This window comes from Caretta caretta, chromosome 1 (assembly GCF_965140235.1).
Source record: "Caretta caretta isolate rCarCar2 chromosome 1, rCarCar1.hap1, whole genome shotgun sequence".
Classification (NCBI taxonomy): Eukaryota; Metazoa; Chordata; order Testudines; family Cheloniidae; genus Caretta; species Caretta caretta.
The window spans coordinates 40,541,820-40,560,258 of NC_134206.1; the positions used below are offsets into that span (position 1 = coordinate 40,541,820).

Sequence of the window (18,439 nt, forward strand, 5' to 3'; positions counted from 1 at the left end):
GGCATGCTGGTGGTGGAAATCCGTGGTATGAGTCTGATAGTAGTGGAGAAAATATTTGACGGTCCTGTACTGAAGATGTAATGGACATAGGTTTTTTTCTTTCCCAGTGCTGTAACCAGTGGTGTAGCCAGGTGGAAAAAACAGGCGGAGTGGAGATAGAAAAAGGCGCCACCCCTTTGTATTCACCTGGCAGCGCTCCAGGTCTTCAGCAGCACTTCGTCGTCGGGTCCTTCACTCGATCCGGTGTTTGGGACTGAAGGACCCCCCCCGCCACCGCAATGCTGCCAAAGACCCGAGTGAGTGAGTACCAGGGAGTGGTGCCTTTTTTTATGTCTGCTCCCCCTGAACCGCTGCCGAAGACCCGGAGCGCCGCCGGGTGAGTAAAAATTTTAAAAGGCGCCAAGGACTTAAAAAGGAGCCACTTCTGCTTAGTGGGGGAGCGGCCGTTGCCCCACCCAGCACCTCCCCCCCTCCCCAGCTACGCTACTGGCTGTAATGTTGTTGAGGTTTGTTTGTGGAACAATCCTGGGTGGATGGGTGACTGATAAATTAGCTCTTCTAAGGAACAGACACATTTTATGTACTCTGATTTTTTTTCCGTTTACATTATTTCACTGATTGGAACAATTTGATTCTTTCTGGGTGGTTCATTTTAGCTTTGTCAAAACCAGAAATACTTGGTGTGCTATCTATTGTTTGGACCTCCTAGAAGCCCAGTAACACATGCATCCATATGCAAAATTGCTACTGCAGTTTGAACTGCCCTTGCTCAGAGCAACTCTAACTTCCATGTTATTCAGCACTTTGTCACCTTCCACCAGTTGCAGTGCCAGTGTAGAATGTAAGTGCTGGGCTTAGCAATTGTATTAGTGCTTCAGTTCTCCCAGTGCAATCCAAGACTGTTCCTGTTCCACTCTTTAGTGACAGTCTGACAGCTCAGAGCACTGGCTGTGTCACCTGTTTAAGTTGCTTGGATGCAAGCCTGATTGTGGTCTCTGATGGTCTCATCTGTGCCTGGCACTTCCTATGTCCTCTGTATTCAGGGAAAGCCCTCGAGCAGCTGCAACGAAACATGACCATTGTTGGCTCAGATGACAGCTCAACAAAGAAGGGAACAAATGTGTAATTTAAAATACAACTTTAATAAAAATATTAATAAAAAATAACATAAAGGTGCCTGGAAATTTTTTTTAAATGGGCTTGTGCCCTTTTTTTGCTGCTTTATTTATTCTAAGTGTAGTATACACTATGTGCTAGACGCTTTCCAGACATTCAAGAAGGAGGTTCTCTTTGAGCAGCTTGCAATGTAAGGATAGACAGAGTTAGGGGAAAAAACAATAATCAATCAATTGTAAACTCGATCAATTGTAAACACATGGCAGAAGTTAACCTTAAAGAAGAAGAAAATTGTGAGTGGGGTAGAGGTCTTATAGATGAGCTCAAATAAGGTATTATAAATGGCCAGAAGGATTATTTTGATATTTTAAAAAATTCTTCTTTGCTTGTTCTTTATTTTAGAAATATTAGAAATGTAAATTCTGGTCTTCCCTGGCAATCTCTGGTAGACCTCTGTGGTGCTTGTTGTGAGCTGTATTTTAATTGAAGATGTGTGTATGTTAAATCTCATAAACAACCATTTCCATTATTATCTAAAATATTAGTCATTAAACTTTAAATATTAATTAAAACAAATTTTGAATTTTCTGACTAAAAATCTCTGTTCTCAGCTCTTTAATTTTCACTTTTGTCATGTAACCATTTTGCTACTTGTCCAGTCATTAGTCTTCCAGCCTAGTCAGGACTTGAATTTCTAATATATGAAGAAGAGCAGGGGAACATTAAATAAAATCCTTTCAGGACTTTTATATATCAAAAGAAGCAAAAAAGCCACATAACCAGTTTTTTCGATCACCTTTAACACTTAAAAAAAAATTCCTTTGCCCTCCCTTTTTAGCGATTGTCATTTTTGTTTAAAACAAAATCAGCGGTTATGGGGACATACCATTTCTAATGTACTTTATTGCCTAGGGGTTTTCACAACTGTTTCAGCAACATCTCCCATATTCCAAAGCTCTGATAAAAAGGAACCACCTCCCTCTGCATGTTGCTTTAGTACCTGCTCATTTCCGACCCAGTGCAACTCCCTAGGGCCTCCCCTGCACTTAGTGGAGGAGTGGATAGTGGGGAGAGGAACAGAATCGGTAGTTGAAGGACCCAGAGAGAGATCTTCTCTCTACACTCAGACTACTCCTTCCTTGATTCTGGAGAGAAACATGCAAGAGAGGATTTTCTGTAATAAGACAAAGGAAAAAATCAGCAGAACAAGAAAACTTCAACTTAAACAAAATCATACTATTTTACTCCTTGAACACCAACACACAAAGGCATGATTGTTTATCAGAATAAATTGTAGTCACCAGTCCAGTAACTTGCTGAGGGAGCTGATGACTTTGTCCTGACATCTGCAAGTATGAGGATGTAGCAAGTTGTATATCCTACTCTTCATAGCACTTGCACAGCTCCCAATACAGAATAGAACCATTTAAAACAGGCAACAGAACAAGCCAAAATGTGATCAAGTTTAAATAAACCTATTACATAATACTGCAGAGATCTGTGCAGGACATAATGTGACAGGTGTGAAGATTCAGAGGCCCTGAAATGCTTGTATGGAGTACTGTTTGTGGACGTTGCACTGGGTTCAAGTTATAATCATGTTGTCTGAAGAAACAAAAGAGATCTTTTCTTTTTGAGGTTAGGCCAGTTTTACTCTGAGGCCTCACCTACATTAGTGCACCAGTATGAAAACTCATGCAAACTCCTGATGATACACTTGTGTAAAGTTGGGTCTTGCACCAGACCAGTGTATGTTGGTATGTTACTTGATGTGCCATTTTTATGCCAGTGAAGCACATCTGTGAACTCCAAGTTTCAAGGAGAGCTGTCCTGAGAAATGTGTGTTAAACCCTGGACCAGCATGACTTTTGAAATCAGCTTGAGCAGTGGTAATGAGTCCATTATTGTTTGAGGTTAAAGCTTATCCCAAACTTTGATTAGTTCCCTACTTAAAACTAAAATAAAAAAAGTTTCAAACTTGTTTTTGTCCTGTTTATAATCTTTCCCTATTGGGAAAGGCTATTAAGAAGGTGGGTGTGGGGAAGCTAGTGGTATCTCAAATTTCTTCAGATTTCTGTGATCACCTTTGATTGAGACTCTGGCATGATCACAGCACAGAGAATATGCCAATCTAGTTGGTGGTTGATTTAGTGATGTGCAAAGACTGATGTCCATAATGGGTCTATAAGACCGATGGAAAGCTTCTGGTATAGAACGGAGTTTTTCATCAAAGTGGTATTTACTGCAGGGAATATTTTACATCCGTTCTTCAGCTGTGATGTTGGCTTTCTGTACACTTCCAAATGCAATACACGATGTCTCCTTGAATCTAAAAGCCCTAAATGGCGTGAGATCTGGTTACCTGAGCGAGTGCCTCTTCTTGCCATGGCAGTTGAGCCCGTTGGGACACAGCACGTATTTCCAGATTTTTCTGGAAACTGGGTGCAGGGTATTCTCAGTAGATGGCCCTCTACTCTGGCATTTGTTTCCTCATCTGATCTGCTAGAATGGAGACCATTTAAGTTTGACCATTTAAGACACGATATATGGCTTCTCCATTCTCAGACTTTTGCCTGAGGGCAGGGTAGTGTTAATCTGCCTTGGTTTTTTTTGGGGGGGGGGTTCTTTATAAATATTGCTTTGTCTAGTTCCTTTCATACAAAACCTCTGATATAAATGATGATTCCCATCTAGAACTATCAAACTATGTTTATTTCAAGCTACATGACTGATTGTCAGCTGATCAGTGATGAGGCACGGGGGTGCTCTTCAGTTTTATGCATACACACAAGGAGAAGCCTAAAGAGGTCCTTAACATTGAGTACAGTAGATGAGAATGTAGGAGAAACAAGACTGAAGATCATCATAGGTGAAACAAATGGATTATAACGAGCAAGAGTAAGAGATTGTGAAGATGAGGGAAAACACCTGTAAGCAATTGAGAGAGGTGGAGAGAATCAATCAGAAGTGGAAAGGGTTATCTGTTGTGCCTTCTACAAGGAAAGCTCCTAAATTCAATAACATAAAAACCTATATTATCATTAACAGTGTAACTTTAATGAAACGTATTTTAATTAAGAAAAATCTAAATTTGTAGAACATAGTTTCTACAGTGATGTGTATATGTTTTTATATTTTTCAGACTCTTAGTGTGCAGTCTTCAACCAATGGTCAGTTTGTGTCTCCAAGTGACATTCAACTGAAATGCAATTATTGCAAAGGTTCTTTTTGTTCAAAGCCAGAAGTACTGGAGTGGGAGGTAAGTTCCTTGATAATACTGAAGCAGAAGTAGGGAGTGGTTACGTGTACTTGCCAAATAGGTTTAAAAACCCCTTCATAAGTAACCTATATATGTTTAAATGTGTACCTCTTAATAGTGGGGTAGTCCTTAAAGTTTGCATAACTTTTCTTTTTAATGTTTTAATTAGCAAAAATTGGATATTAATAATGTTAAACCTATAATTAAATTTGTGTTTTACTGATAGAATCAAAAGGTTTTGCGAGAGTGTGTGCATGCACATGTGCATGCACACAAAGTACCATATTATATATAGCAAAAAGGATCTAGAATTTAAAGTAAAAGGTAATTCTCTTTTCTTACCTCAGCTGTAGAGGTTGAAGCCTGCTTCTTCTTTGAGTAGTTGCAGATATGTATTCCACTCAGGTGTGTGTGTGTACCAGTGCTGGAGAACTTTGCTTAGTAATATCAATTGTGTGGTGCATGCTGCTTTTGGCCTCTTGTAGCTCCTAGGGCTTTTTGAAGGTGGTGCTGCCCTAACCCTCCTCAGTTCCTTGTCATCACCCACGGCTTGAGTTTAAGCATTTCATGAGGTATTTACCTCATATATTGTTGTCTGAGAGTTTTCTCTGTGGTTTCTTTAATATGTAATTACAGTTAGTAGTAGACCCCTAGAGTTAGATTGTTAAATAGTTGATTTTTGCCTGGAGCAATGCCTTCACAAGGTTTCCAGCACTGTTCCTCCTATGAAGTAGTTATCTGCAGTAGCAGTCCCCATTATTAGTGCGTATTGTGCCTCGGAGAAGGGCATATTAAGGAGAAGTGTTCCTTTTGCAAGCAGTCTATCAGTTTTAGGCAAGCAGTCAAATTGGCTTTCCTGTGGAGGTCAACATACCAGTCGTCAACTTCCATTCCACTTTCCTGCCATTTAGGGACAGATTTGTCCCTTTTCTACAGTGTTCAGGAAACAGTAACCACAGATGTATGGATTCTAAGCATGGTAGGATTAGATTATGCCATCCAATTCCTGTCTGTCCGCCCTGTCACACACCCCAACTTTGTCCCTTTTCAGGGAACCCTCTCATCAGTCAGTGCTTCTACTGCAAATCGAGACTCTACACTTTGGGAGCAGTAGAGGAAGTTCCCATTCAATATCGGGGAAAGGGATTCTACTCCCATTATTTCCTGATCCCCAAACCCCATGAAGGGATGAGACATATTCCGGACCTCCGAGGTCTCAAGAAGTACATCAAAAATATAAGATTCCGTATAGTAATCTTAGCTACAGTTCTCCCAACGTTAGAGCAGAATGTCTGGTTTGCTGCCCTCAATCTTCTGGATGCCTACTTCCATGTGAAGATTTTCCTAAGCCATAGAAAGTTTCTGAGATTCATAGTGGTAGGCCAAAATTATCAGTAACACAGTAATCCCCTTTGGCCTGTCAGGAGGATGGGAATTCACGTCTTCCAGGACCTGGATGATTGGCTAGTGAGGGACAAGTCCAAAGACCAAGTCCTCTGTCTCATTGAGTTAATGTTGGATCTCTTAGTCTGGCTGGGGCTGATTTTGAACAAAGGAAAGTCAAAATTAATGTCAACAAAAAAATCAAGTTAAGCGGGGCCCAATAGGCTCTACGAGTTGGAGGGCTTTTCTCCTGCATGAATGATACTGAACAATTCATTGCCTGTGTCTGTACCTGCAATCTCACCTTTCAACTTCAGGTCATGTGGCTGCAGGCACTTACGTAATCCAGTGTGTGGTGTTGTGACTTTTGTCTTCTTCAATCATAGCTGAATTTGGTCTGTTGCCCAAATTTAGACAGGCATGTCCGAGTGCCAGTGGTGATTCTGAAGTCTTTACAGTGGTGGTGAGATCAGAGCAATGTATGTAAAGGTGTTCCCTTCGCCTGTCCTCCAGTGACCAGGACTATAGTTACTGATGCCTCCACAATAGGTTGGAGGATGCATTTAGGGACACTGAAAGTACAGGGGTGTATTAACTGAACAGGAAGCTTCCCTTCATATCAGTGTCCTGGAACTTTGAGTGATTGACAATGTGTGCCTGGCCTTTTGGGACTAGATCAAGGGTGTGCAGCGATTCACATACTTAATGACAATACCACTACAATGTACTATGTGAACAGACAGGGAGGAGTCGATTCCAACCAGCTCTGTCAGGAAGCCATGATGTTTTGACATTTTTGCATCGAGGAAGACATCATTCCCACAGTTGCACACTTACCAGGTTCACCGAATCGGTTGGTCAATCATTTCTGCAGGAATTTCTCCCAAAGTCACCAGTGGTCTGTGAAGGGCCATGTGCTGAGATCCAGTTTCAAAGAATAGGGCATTCAGACAGTTGCCCTGTTTGCGATGAAAGACACCAAGAAATGCAGTCAATTTTGCACTCCGGGGCGGGGGGGTGTTCTCAGTCTGGCTCATTAACCAATGCCTTCCATTTGAATTGTGTATTGGCCCTGATGTATGCACTCCCCCAGATCCCACTTGTCCCTCATGTTATTCTCAAACTGAAGTTGGATCATGTGAGAGTTATACTCATTGCACTAGTTTGGCTGAGACAGTGCTGATTTTCTAACCTTCACAATCTGTCGGTTCAACCTCCCAGATCTCTCCCCCTCATTCCTTACCCACTGACACAACACCATGGTCAGATATGGTATCAAGCACCAAGCAGTCTGCACCTAATCGCGTGGGTACTGCATGGTTAGATGAGGAGGAAGAACAGTGTTCTCAAGCAGTGCAGCAAGTCCTACTTTGTAGGAGAGATCCTTCTCCCAGGTTTACCTAATTTGGTCATTGGCTTGGGGAATTCAACTGATGCTACCACATATTCAAGAAGTTTTGGATTACCTGTTACAACTTAGGTCCTCAGATCTGTCTCTGAGCTTGAACTCAGCACTTTATCCTCTGATGCAAGGGAAGTTGGGATTTTCCAAGTCCGTGATAGCTATCTTTCTAAAAGGTGTTGTCCTCCTCCTCCTCAATGATTGCCTTGTGGGACTTCAGTACTATACTGGCTTCCCTCATGGGTCCTCCATTTTGAGCCACTAGCAACTTGCTCTGTCTCCCCTTTGCCAAAAGACAGCAATAAAAATAAAAAGCTATAATTTCTATGAGGAGAGTTAGTGAACTGCAAGCCTTAATAGTAGAACCTCTGTATCCAAAAGTGGTGTCACAGTTGCACCAAGCCTCACTCAGATGTGAATGAACAGCATCCTCATTCCTTGGATATGAGATGAACATTGGTATTAGATCATTTAAGGCATCACCTCAACTTTTTGTCTCTTCTGCAGATCTGATGAAGGGTCAAAAGGTTTCCACATAGTTAAATTACTTTCTGCATTATGACAACAAATGGCGTTGCTCAGACCACATCTCCTTGGAGACTGGTGGCTCATTTGATGAGGGCCCAAGTGACTTTGGTCAAATTTCTCAATAATGTGTTTTCTTCAAGTGCTAGTCCCTCTATGTATCCCAAACATGGGTACATATATGCGCCATGCACCTGAGTCTGGAAGTTTTTCCAAGCAGTGTCTATTGACCCACACATGCACAGCATCTTCCCTTATGCTTTCACCTGATGGTATAAGGGGTGGTGCAGGTCAACACCACTCCAGTTCCCGCTTATCGCCACATGGCCTGAGTCAGAACCCTGTTCCCCTTCGCTCTTGTAATCTTTAGAAGAGTTACTGTATATATTTGCTATAAATAGTTATTCTGTAGTTTAGAAATCTTAGTTGTACAATGGCCTCATGCACATATGACATTTTTTGTCAGGCTCCACTTGTGGTGCCTACAAGTCTGGGTCCACTCAACCTACCAGGCAACCAGGGACCACATTGACTCCTGAGTCACTGTTCCCTCAGAAGTTCTTGCCTTTCTTGGTTGGTGGTCCAACCCAGCCAAGGTCATGGTGGGGATCCCTTTCAGCTCTTCCATACCAAGGGCCTCCCTTACAGGATGGGATACTCACCTGGAGTGCCATGCAGCCGAGGGGATGTGGACATCATGGGAAACTAGGCTGCATGGAAACTTGCTGGAACTCGGAACAGTCCACCTAGCCTGCAAGGCATTCTTTCCCCTCAAACGTTTCCTCTGCTTACAAGTCCTATCGGACAATATCACCATGATGGTATATATAAACTAACAGGGAGGAGCGAGATCTTGTCCCCCTCCTGCTTTGAGGTAGTCATACTGTGCCACTGGTGTGTCAGGAATCAGGTTACCATACAGCCCGGATACCTCCCAGCTGCTCAGAACTCCCTAGCAGACAGACTAAGCAGAAGTCTCTACATAGATCATGAATGGGAAATACATTACACAGGTCTGACCAACATCTTTGCGCAGTGGAGTACTCCCCTATGGGACCTGTTTGCGTCCCAGATGAACAGAAAGATGCCCAAATAGTGCTCCAGTGTGGCCATAGGCAGTGACTCATAGGGCGATGCTCTCCTGCTTCCCTGGATGGGTAGACTCTGATATGCCTTTTCTCCCATTCCTCTCGGACCACACGTTCTCTGGAAGATTTGCCAAGACGCAGCCACCATCCTCCTCCTAATGCCCTATTGGCCAAGACAGTTCTGTCCACACACCCGCCCATCAGGATCAGCCCATTTCAGGTTCTCCTGACACAAGACCATGGGAGGCTCAGGTTTCCCATCCCAAGCTCACTCCACCTCACGGCTTGGTGCTTGGATGGGTGTTGGACATAGTAAGCTCAGACTCTGCCTCAGTCCAGGTACTCCTTAACCAGAGCAGGAAAGAGTCTTCAAGAACATACTACCAAGCTAAATGATGCACCTTTTTCTCTTGCGTGTGCCGCCACCACCATTCCCTCATCACGGTAGACATTCTGATTATCCTTGCCTATTTCCTCGCCCTAAAAGCACGAGGTTTGTCCCTTAGTTCACTTTGTGTACACCTAACAATAGTTAGCATCCCTACACCAGGGGAAAGAAGGTGCTCTATCTTCATGCATCTGATGACGGTACTCTTTATGAAAGGCTTGATCAGAAACTTCCCACCCATCATCAAGTCCAGGCTTCAGTGGGACTTCAACCTCACCCTGTCAATTCTCCCAGGGCCACCCTTCAGACAGAGATAAACACAACAAGATCTCTATCAAGCGTTCTTACAACTACAATACCCACCTGCTGAAGTGAAGAAACGGATTGACAGAGCCAGAAGAGTTACCCAGAAGTTACCGTCTACAGGACAGGCCCAACAAAGAAAATAACAGAATGTCATCACCTTCAGCCCCCAACTAAAACCTCTCCAATGCATCGTCAAGGATCTACAACCTATCCTGAAGGACGAACCATCACTCTCACAGATCTTGGGAGACAGCCTAGTCCTTGCTTACAGACAGCCCCCCAACCTGAAGCAAATACTCACCAGCAACTACACACCACACAACAAAAACACTAACCCAGGACCCTATCCTTGCAACAAAGCCCATTGCCAACTGTGTCCACATATTTATTCAGGGGACACCATCATAGGGCCTAATCACATCAGGCACACTATCAGAGGCTCGTTCACCTGCACATCTACCAATGGGATATGTGCCAGCAATGCCCCTCTGCCATGTACATTGGTCAAACTGGACAGTCTCTATGTAAAAGAATAAATGGACACAAATCAGACATCAAGAATTATAACATTCAAAAACCAGTCGGAGAAGCATCAATCTCTTTGGTCGCTCGATTACAGACCTAAAAGTGGCAATTCTTCCACAAAAAGACTTCAAAAACAGACTCCAATGAGAGACCGACTGCTGAATTGGAATTAATTTGCAAACTGGATACAATTAACTTAGGCTTGAATAGAGACTGGGAGTGGATGGGTCATTACACAAAGTAAAACTATTTCCCCATGTTTATTTCTCTCTCTCACCCCCCCCCCCCCCACTGTTCCTCAGATGTTCTTGTCAACTGCTAGAAATGGCCCACCTTGATTATCACTACAAAAGGTGTGTTCCCCCACGCTCTCCTGCTGGTAATAGCTCACCTTAAGTGATCACTCTTGTTACAGTCTGTATGGTAACACCCATTGTTTCATGTTCTCTGTGTATATAAAATCTCCCCACTGTATTTTCCACTACATGCATCCGATGAAGTGAGCTGTAGCTCATGAAAGCTTATGCTCAAATAAATTTGTTAGTCTCTAAGATGCCACAAGTACTCCTTTTCTTCTTACCAGCATCTGCGCACCCTCCTCCACTCTGATCACTGCTTGCAAGTCACCCATGTGTGGAATACCCATAGGGACCAGCACTCGAAGAAGAAGAGGTGGTTACTTAAGAGTAACTGGAGGTTTATTGAAATATGTGGCCCCTTTCTATATTCAACTGCCTGCCCTCCTTCCCCTCTACTTCAGACTTGATTATATTGCAGTAAAAGGAGGAACTGGAGCGGCGTCACTTCGCACTGCCCCTTATACCCTTCATCAGGAGCACAAGGGGAGATTGCTTGGAAAAACTTCTGGACTCAGGCATATGGTGTACACGTGTACCAACGTGTGGGATACAGATAGGGACCACACATCTTGAAGACCTCCAGTTACAGTAACTTCATATTGGATATTTGTTGGGGTGCTAGCTTGTCTTCCATACATCTTTTTACCAAAGACTACACTGTTAAAACTGAACCTTGATCAGACGCAAACTTTGGAAGGGCAGTTCTGTAGTTGCTATTAAGAAGATTCCGAGCTCCATCTCCTTCCATTACTGCTTGTGAATCATCTTGATGGAATACATGTCTGCAGCCACTCAAAGAAAAAGTGGTTATCTACCTGTTCTGTAACTGTTGTTCTTTAAGATATGGGTGCAGACGTGTATTCCATGATCCACCCGTTGTCCTCTCTATACTGAAGTCTCCAGTCTTGGATTCCAGTGCAAAGGAACTGAGTGGGGTCAGAGTGGTGCCAACCTTAAATAGCCTTGGGTGGGTTATGAGGGGGACAGAGGGCATGTGTGTGGCCCCGATGGGTACTTCTAAGCAAATTGCTTCGGTGCACTGGCTGCACACATATGAGTGGACCTCACGTCTGTATCCACATCTCAAAGAACAATAATTATAGTACAGGTAGGTCACAGTTCTCTTCATCTCCTATTCAACTACTCTGCTTTAGAGATTATAGCTGATCTTAGACTATCTTGAAATTTGTCTGTAAATTGAAAAAGAGGAAAATAGCAAAAGGAAATGCACTGTTTTTTAAGATCCACCAATGTGTATTCTTTCTCAGTTGTCACTTTCTCCATGTGAAATACTTAATGACAAATAACTTCTGTAGCATTGAGTGTCAGTTTAATCAAAAGCGGTTATCTTTAGTGGTAGAGGTCACACTACCTTGTATATACTTGCACCTTTGCTCATGCCATATTTTTTAAGCATTTGTGTATTAAAAGCAGATTCTTGTTTAAAAGTTGATCTATACCAATCTTAATACTTTTTTATACTTTATTTTGTGTTTAGAACAAAGTATTCCAGTTCTGCAGCAGAACTTGTTCTGATGATTATAAGAAACTGCACTGCATAGTTACATACTGTGAATACTGCCAAGAGGAGAAAACTCTGCACGAAATGGTGAATTTCTCCGGTATCAAAAGACCATTCTGTAGTGAAGGTATGTTTTTTTTCTTTTTTATGGTATTGATCTCATTTATTGTATTTTTACTGTAGTCTGTTTACCTTTGCTTTATGATGATGATAGTTTTCACATTAAAATATGTATAAAATACTAACTTATTCAGTAGTATTTGAGCTGGAACAGGGTCCCCCCCCCCTTCCTGGTGAGTGGGTCTCTTGAAGCCCTCAGACACTCCCATGCATTCCATTCTGTTGAGTTTCTGCAATACTCATTTCAGGTTGAAGAAAACTGGGCAAAGACACTTTTTCTAAAAGCCGTTCAGTGCTCTGCACCCTTCTCCATCAAGAAAGGTTGCTTTTTGAGACCTGGGTGGCTGTGCCTACACCCATACACAGGGGCTGAACCAACTTTCTGTTTAGCAGGGTGGATAAAATTTGATAATTTAAAAATAAATAAATCGGTCTTTTTTATTTAAATACAAGTTTATTTTTAAAAAATAAATTTATTTAAAACAAAATGTGAAATTGACAATCCATGTTAGGCCTAAAATTATTGTGATCCATTAACATTGTGTTAATTAAGTACAAAAAAAATATAAGCAATAGATGTTTGCTGTTAAATTTTAAAGAAAGTGAAACCACTGAACTGATGGAAGTCGCTGGCTATGCACCTGGAACCAGAATTTGTTGAAGTGCTGAACTTGCTTTTGACAGCAGTGTTCTCTTTTGCAGATGCAAAGAGTATTTTCTTCCTTTCAGTTTATTCAACTAATTCAATTTGATGACTCATTTATTCATAGTTGAGAAACCAATTGGGTGTTGAAAAAGCAGGAAATCTTGTTTTCATCTTCCAGTCTATGAAAAAAATATAGCTGTGAGAGGATGAGATCTACTCGTTATAAAATCTTCATGGACATGGTGGCCAGAAACAGTCAGTTCAGTTTGCTAACTATAGAGAATACTTTCTTTATTTAATAAGTCATTTGGTTTAGAATCATAGAATATCAGGGTTGGAAGGGACCTCAGGAGATCATCTAGTCCAACCCCCTGCTCAAAGCAGGACCAATCCCCAACTAAATCATCCCAGCCAGGGCTTTGTGAAGCCTGACCTTAAAAACTTCTAAGGAAGGAGATTCTACCACCTCCCTAGGTAACGCATTCCAGTGTTTCACTACCCTCCTAGTGAAAAAGTTTTTCCTAATATCCAACCTACACCTCCCCCACTGCAACTTGAAACCAGTGCTCCTTGTTCTGTCATCAGCTACCACTGAGAACAGTCTAGATCCATCGTCTTTGGAAACCCCCTTTTAGGTGGTTGAAAGCAGCTATCAAATCCCCCCTCATTCTTCTCTTCCACAGACTAAACAATCCCAGTTCCCTCAGCCTCTTCTCGTAACTCATGTGTTCCAATCCCCTAATCATTTATGTTGCCCTCCGCTGGATGTCTTCCAATTTTTCCACATCCTTCTTGTAGTGTGGGGCCCAAAACTGGACACAGTACTCCGGATGAGGCCTCACCAATGTCGAATAGAGGAGAATGATCTCGTCCCTCGATCTGCTGGCAATGCCCGTACTTATACATCCCAAAATGCCATTGGCTTTCTTGGCAACAAGGGCACACTGTTGACTGATATCTAGCTTCTTGTCCACTGTAACCCCTAGGTCCTTTTCTGCAGAACTGCTGCCTAGCCATTTGGTCCCTAGTCTGTAGCAGTACATGGGATTCTTCCGTCCTAAGTGCAGGACTCTGCACTTGTCCTTGTTGAACCTCATCAAATTTCTTTTGGCCCAATCCTCTAATTTGTCTAGGTCCTTCTGTATCCTATCCCTACCCTCCAACGTATCTTCCTCTCCTCCCAGTTTAGTGTCATCTGCAAACTTGCTGAGGGTGCAATCCACACCATCCTACAGATCATTTATGAAGATATTGAACAAAACCGGCCTGAGGACTGACCCTTGGGGCACTCCACTTGATACTGGCTGCTAACTAGACATGGAGCCATTGATCACTACCCATTGAGCCCGACGATCTAGCCAATTTTCTATCCACCTTCTAGTCCATTCATCCAGCTCATACTTCTTTAACTTGCTGGCAAGAATACTGTGGGAGACTGTATCAAAAGCTTTGCTAAAGTCAAGGAACAACACGTCCACTGCTTTCCTCTCATCCACAGAGCCAGTTATCTCGTCATAGAATGCAATTAGGTTAGTCAGGCATGACTTGCCCTTGGTGAATCCATGCTGACTGTTCCTCATCACTTTCCTCTCCTCTAAGTGCTTCAGAATTGATTCCTTGAGGACGTGCTCCATGATTTTTCCAGGGACTGAGGTGAGGCTGACTGGCCCGTAGTTCCCAGGATCCTCCTTCTTCCATTTTTTAAAGATGGGCACTACATTAGCCTTTTTCCAGTCGTCCGGGACTTCCCCCGATTGCCATGAGTTTTCAGAGATAATGACCAATGGCTCTGCAATCACATCCGCCAACTCCTTTAGCACTCTCGGATGCAACGCATGCGGGCCCATGGACTTGTGCTCGTCCAGCTTTTCTAAATAGTCCCAAACCACTTCTTTCTCCACAGAGGGCTGGTCACCTCCTCCCCATGCTGTGCTGCTCAGAGCAGTAGTCTGGGAGCTGACCTTGTTCGTGAAGACAGAGGCAAAAAAAGCATTGAGTACATTAGCTTTTTCCACATCCTCTGTCACTAGGTTGCCTCCCTCATTCAGTAAGGGGCCCACACTTTCCTTGACTTCCTTCTTGTTGCCAACATACCTGAAGAAACCCTTCTTGTTACTCTTAACATCTCTTGCTAGCTGCAACTCCAATTGTGGTTTGGCCTTCCTGATTTCACTCCTGCATATCCGAGCAATATTTTTATACTCTTCCCTGGTCATTTGTCCAATCTTCCACTTCTTGTAAGCTTCTTTTTTGTGTTTAAGATCAGCAAGGATTTCACTGTTCAGCCAAGCTGGTCGCCAGCCATATTTACTGTTCTTTCTACACATCGGGATGGTTTGTCCCTGTAACCTCAATAAGGATTCTTTTAAAATACAGCCAGCTCTCCTGGACTCCTTTCCCTGTCATGTTATTCTCCCAGGGGATCCTGCCCATCAGTTCCCTGAGGGAGTCAGACTCTGCTTTTCTGAAGTCCAGGGTCCGTATTCTGCTGCTCTCCTTTCTTCCCTGTGTCAGGATCCTGAACTCGACCATCTCATGGTCACTGCTTCCCAGGTTCCCATCCACTTTTGCTTCCCCTACTAATTCTTCCCAGTTTGTGAGCAGCAGGTCAAGAAGAGCTCTGCCTCTAGTTGGTTCCTCCACCACTTGTACCAGGAAATTGTCCCCTACATTTTCCAAAAACTTCCTGGATTGTCTGTGCACCGCAGTATTGCTCTCCCAGCAGATATCAGGGTGATTGAAGTCTCCCATGAGAACCAGGGCCTGCGATCTAGTAACTTCCGTGAGATGCCGGAAGAAAGCCTCGTCCACCTCCTCTCCCTGGTCCGGTGGTCTATAGCAGACTCCCACCATGACATCACCCTTGTTGCTCACACTTCTAAACTTAATCCAGAGACTCTCAGGTTTTTCTGCAGTTTCATACTTGAGCTCTGAGCAGTCATACATACAATGCAACTCCCCCACCTTTTCTGCCCTGCCTGTCCTTTCTGAACAGTTTATATCCATCCACGATAGTACTCCATTCATGTGAGTTATCCCATTAAGTCTCTGTTATTCCAGTCACGTCATAATTCCTTGACTGTGCCAGGACTGCCAGTTCTCCCTGCTTGTTTCCCAGGCTTCTTGCATTTGTGTATAGGCACTTGAGATAACTCGCTGATCGTCCCTCTTTCTCAGTTTAAGGCAGGCGCCCTCCCCCTCATATGCTCCTGCTCGTGCTTCCTCCCAGTATCCCACTTCCCCACTTACCTCAGGGCTTTGGTCTCCTTCCCCCGTTGAACTTAGTTTAAATTCCTCCTCACTAGGTTAGCCAGCCTGCTTGCGAAGATGCTCTTCCCTCTCTTCATTAGGTGGAGCCTGTCTCTGCCTAGCACTCCTCCTTCTTGGAACACCATCCCATGATCAAAGCCCAAACCTGAGTAGCCATTCATTGACTTCCACGATTCAACGGTCTCATCCCAGGCCTTTTCCTTCCACGGGGAGGATGGACGAGAACACCACTTGCACGTCAAACTCCTTTATCCTTCTTCCCAGAGCCACGTAGTCTGCAATGATCTGCTCAAGGTCATTCTTGACAGTATCATTGGTGCCCACGTGGAGAAGCAGGAAGGGGTAGCGATCTGAGGGCTTGATGAGTCTCGGCAGTCTCTCCGTCACATCGTGAATCCTTGCTCCTGGCAAGCAGCAGACTTCTCGGTTTTCCCGGTCGGGGCGGCAGATACATGACTCAGTCCCCGTGAGGAGAGAGTCCCCGACCACCACCACCCGCCTCCTCCTCTTGGGAGCAGTGGTCATGGAACCCCCATCCCTAGGACAGTGCATCTCATGCCTTCCAATCGGCGGAGTCTCCTTTTGTTCCCTTCCCTCAATGTATCATCTAGTCCACTCTTCGCATTGGTACCTGTGGAGAGAACATGAAAATGGTTACTTACCCGTATCTGCGTTGCTGGTACATGGACGCTCCCCTTTCTTCTTCTGGAGGTCACATGCTGCCAAATTTCTTCACCGTCGTCCTGTCCCCGCAGTGCAGCCTGTTTTGCAAAACGTGTTTTGATAAACTTTTTTTTCTTATGTATCTCACACATTTAAGGTATTGTAGTTTTATTTAATAATCATTTAAAAAAATTTAAATGCTGTTTTTGTGCATTTTTAGTTGAATTTGAATTTCCATCCAAATAAAGCTTGACACAAATCATAAGTAAAAAATTAATAATCAGTTAGTGAATGCTAAATGCATAAATCACCATTATCTAACATAAGAAATATATAAAAATTAAGAACTGAATAAATGTAAGTTAAGATGCATAATTGTTTAAATGTATATAGAATATAGTGTATCCTTCTGGTTAGCAAAAAGAAGCAATCCACTCTGTTGTTCAGCCTTCTGAAAGAAGGTAGGTGAGGTAATATCTTTGACTGGACCAACTTCTATTGGCAGAAGGTATAAGCCACTGAACTTCAGAGAGTTCTTCCTTTTCTTCCCTATGAAGCTCGAAAGCTCGTACCTCTTCCATGAACAGAAGTTAATCCAGTAAAAGGTATTACTCACCTACCTTATCTCTCTCATCTCCTGGGACCAACCTGGGTTACAACAGCCCTGCAAAGAAAAAAGAAGTCACCAGGAAATCATTTTTACACATAAATAGATTATGAAAGTCCCTTTCAAGCTATAGTTTGCTGTCTTGATAGGTATTCATTATCATTCAGTGGGGGATGGCACTGCCCCGGGGAGGCGACCCAGAATCTGTCCACTGGTTGCTTGCTTGAGGATGTTCAGTTTATAACTGATCACTTCACTTGTGCAATTAGTCATTTTAGTTTCACAATCAGCCTAAAGAAAACTGAAGTATAGCACCAGCCTATGCTGGGGAATGGACATGTCTACCCAATTAAAAACTGCAATGCTCCTCTCAAGTCTATGAAGAAGTTTTGCTACCTAGGGAGTCACAGAATGCCAAAATTGATGAGATTACCCATTGGATAGCCAAGGGCAGCTCTGCATTTGGAATGATGTCACACCACCTATGGAACAATAGGGTATCAAAATAAACACTATAAACTAAATGACAGGTTTTAGAGTAACAGCCGTGTTAGTCTGTATTCGCAAAAAGAAAAGGAGTACTTGTGGCGCCTTAGAGACTAACCAATTTATTTGAGCATAAGCTTTCGTGAGCTACAGCTCACTTCATCGGATGCATACTGTGGAAAGTGTAGAAGATCTTTTTATGCTTTGTGTGTATATAAAAAGATCTTCTACACTTTCCACAGTATGCATCCGATGAAGTGAGTTGTAGCTCACGAAAGCTTATGCTCAAATAAATTGGTTAGTCTCTAAGGTGCCACAAGTACTCCTTTTCTTTTTACTAAACTAAATGTCTGTCAGGAGTCATGCTACAGCGCTTCTATATGGTTGTGAGACATAGACTAGATCATTGGGATTTAGAGGCATATTGGTCCTTTGATCCAGTGATCAGATTTAACCCTAATCTTGCAAACCCTGCCTAGAATTCTCTTCCTCCAAGTAGAGCAAACAGTAGGATTCAGATTTCATTTTGTAGTAGAACCCGTTTAATCTAAAATCTTTAAACCAAACCAAAAAAATCTTGCTGTTTCGTCCTCCTGTTTCTTGTGCCATTTAATCCCTCATACTGGTACTAGTGGGGCATCCCGGATTGGTACATGAACTTCAATTACAATCTACTGGCCAACCCTAAGCAGTCCAGTTGGAGTATTCGGAGGACAAAGGTGATCCGGACCTAGTGGTTCTGGGAGCAATTTCATCATCCTCCCCTGATGAGGC

General features: G+C 43.1%; 1 protein-coding gene across 10 annotated transcripts in view; it reads left to right on the forward strand.

Annotated features, from left to right (window-relative positions):
- Nucleotides 1-18,439, forward strand: part of ZMYM2 (zinc finger MYM-type containing 2) — a 185,814-nt gene that overhangs the window by 104,767 nt on the left and 62,608 nt on the right. For all 10 annotated transcript variants that reach the window (XM_075127291.1, XM_075127313.1, XM_048845169.2 and 7 more), the window contains 2 exons: nt 4,259-4,375; nt 11,850-12,000. In XM_075127291.1, coding sequence (XP_074983392.1) covers nt 4,259-4,375; nt 11,850-12,000 — 268 coding nt within the window. The remainder of the gene's footprint in view (nt 1-4,258; nt 4,376-11,849; nt 12,001-18,439) is intronic.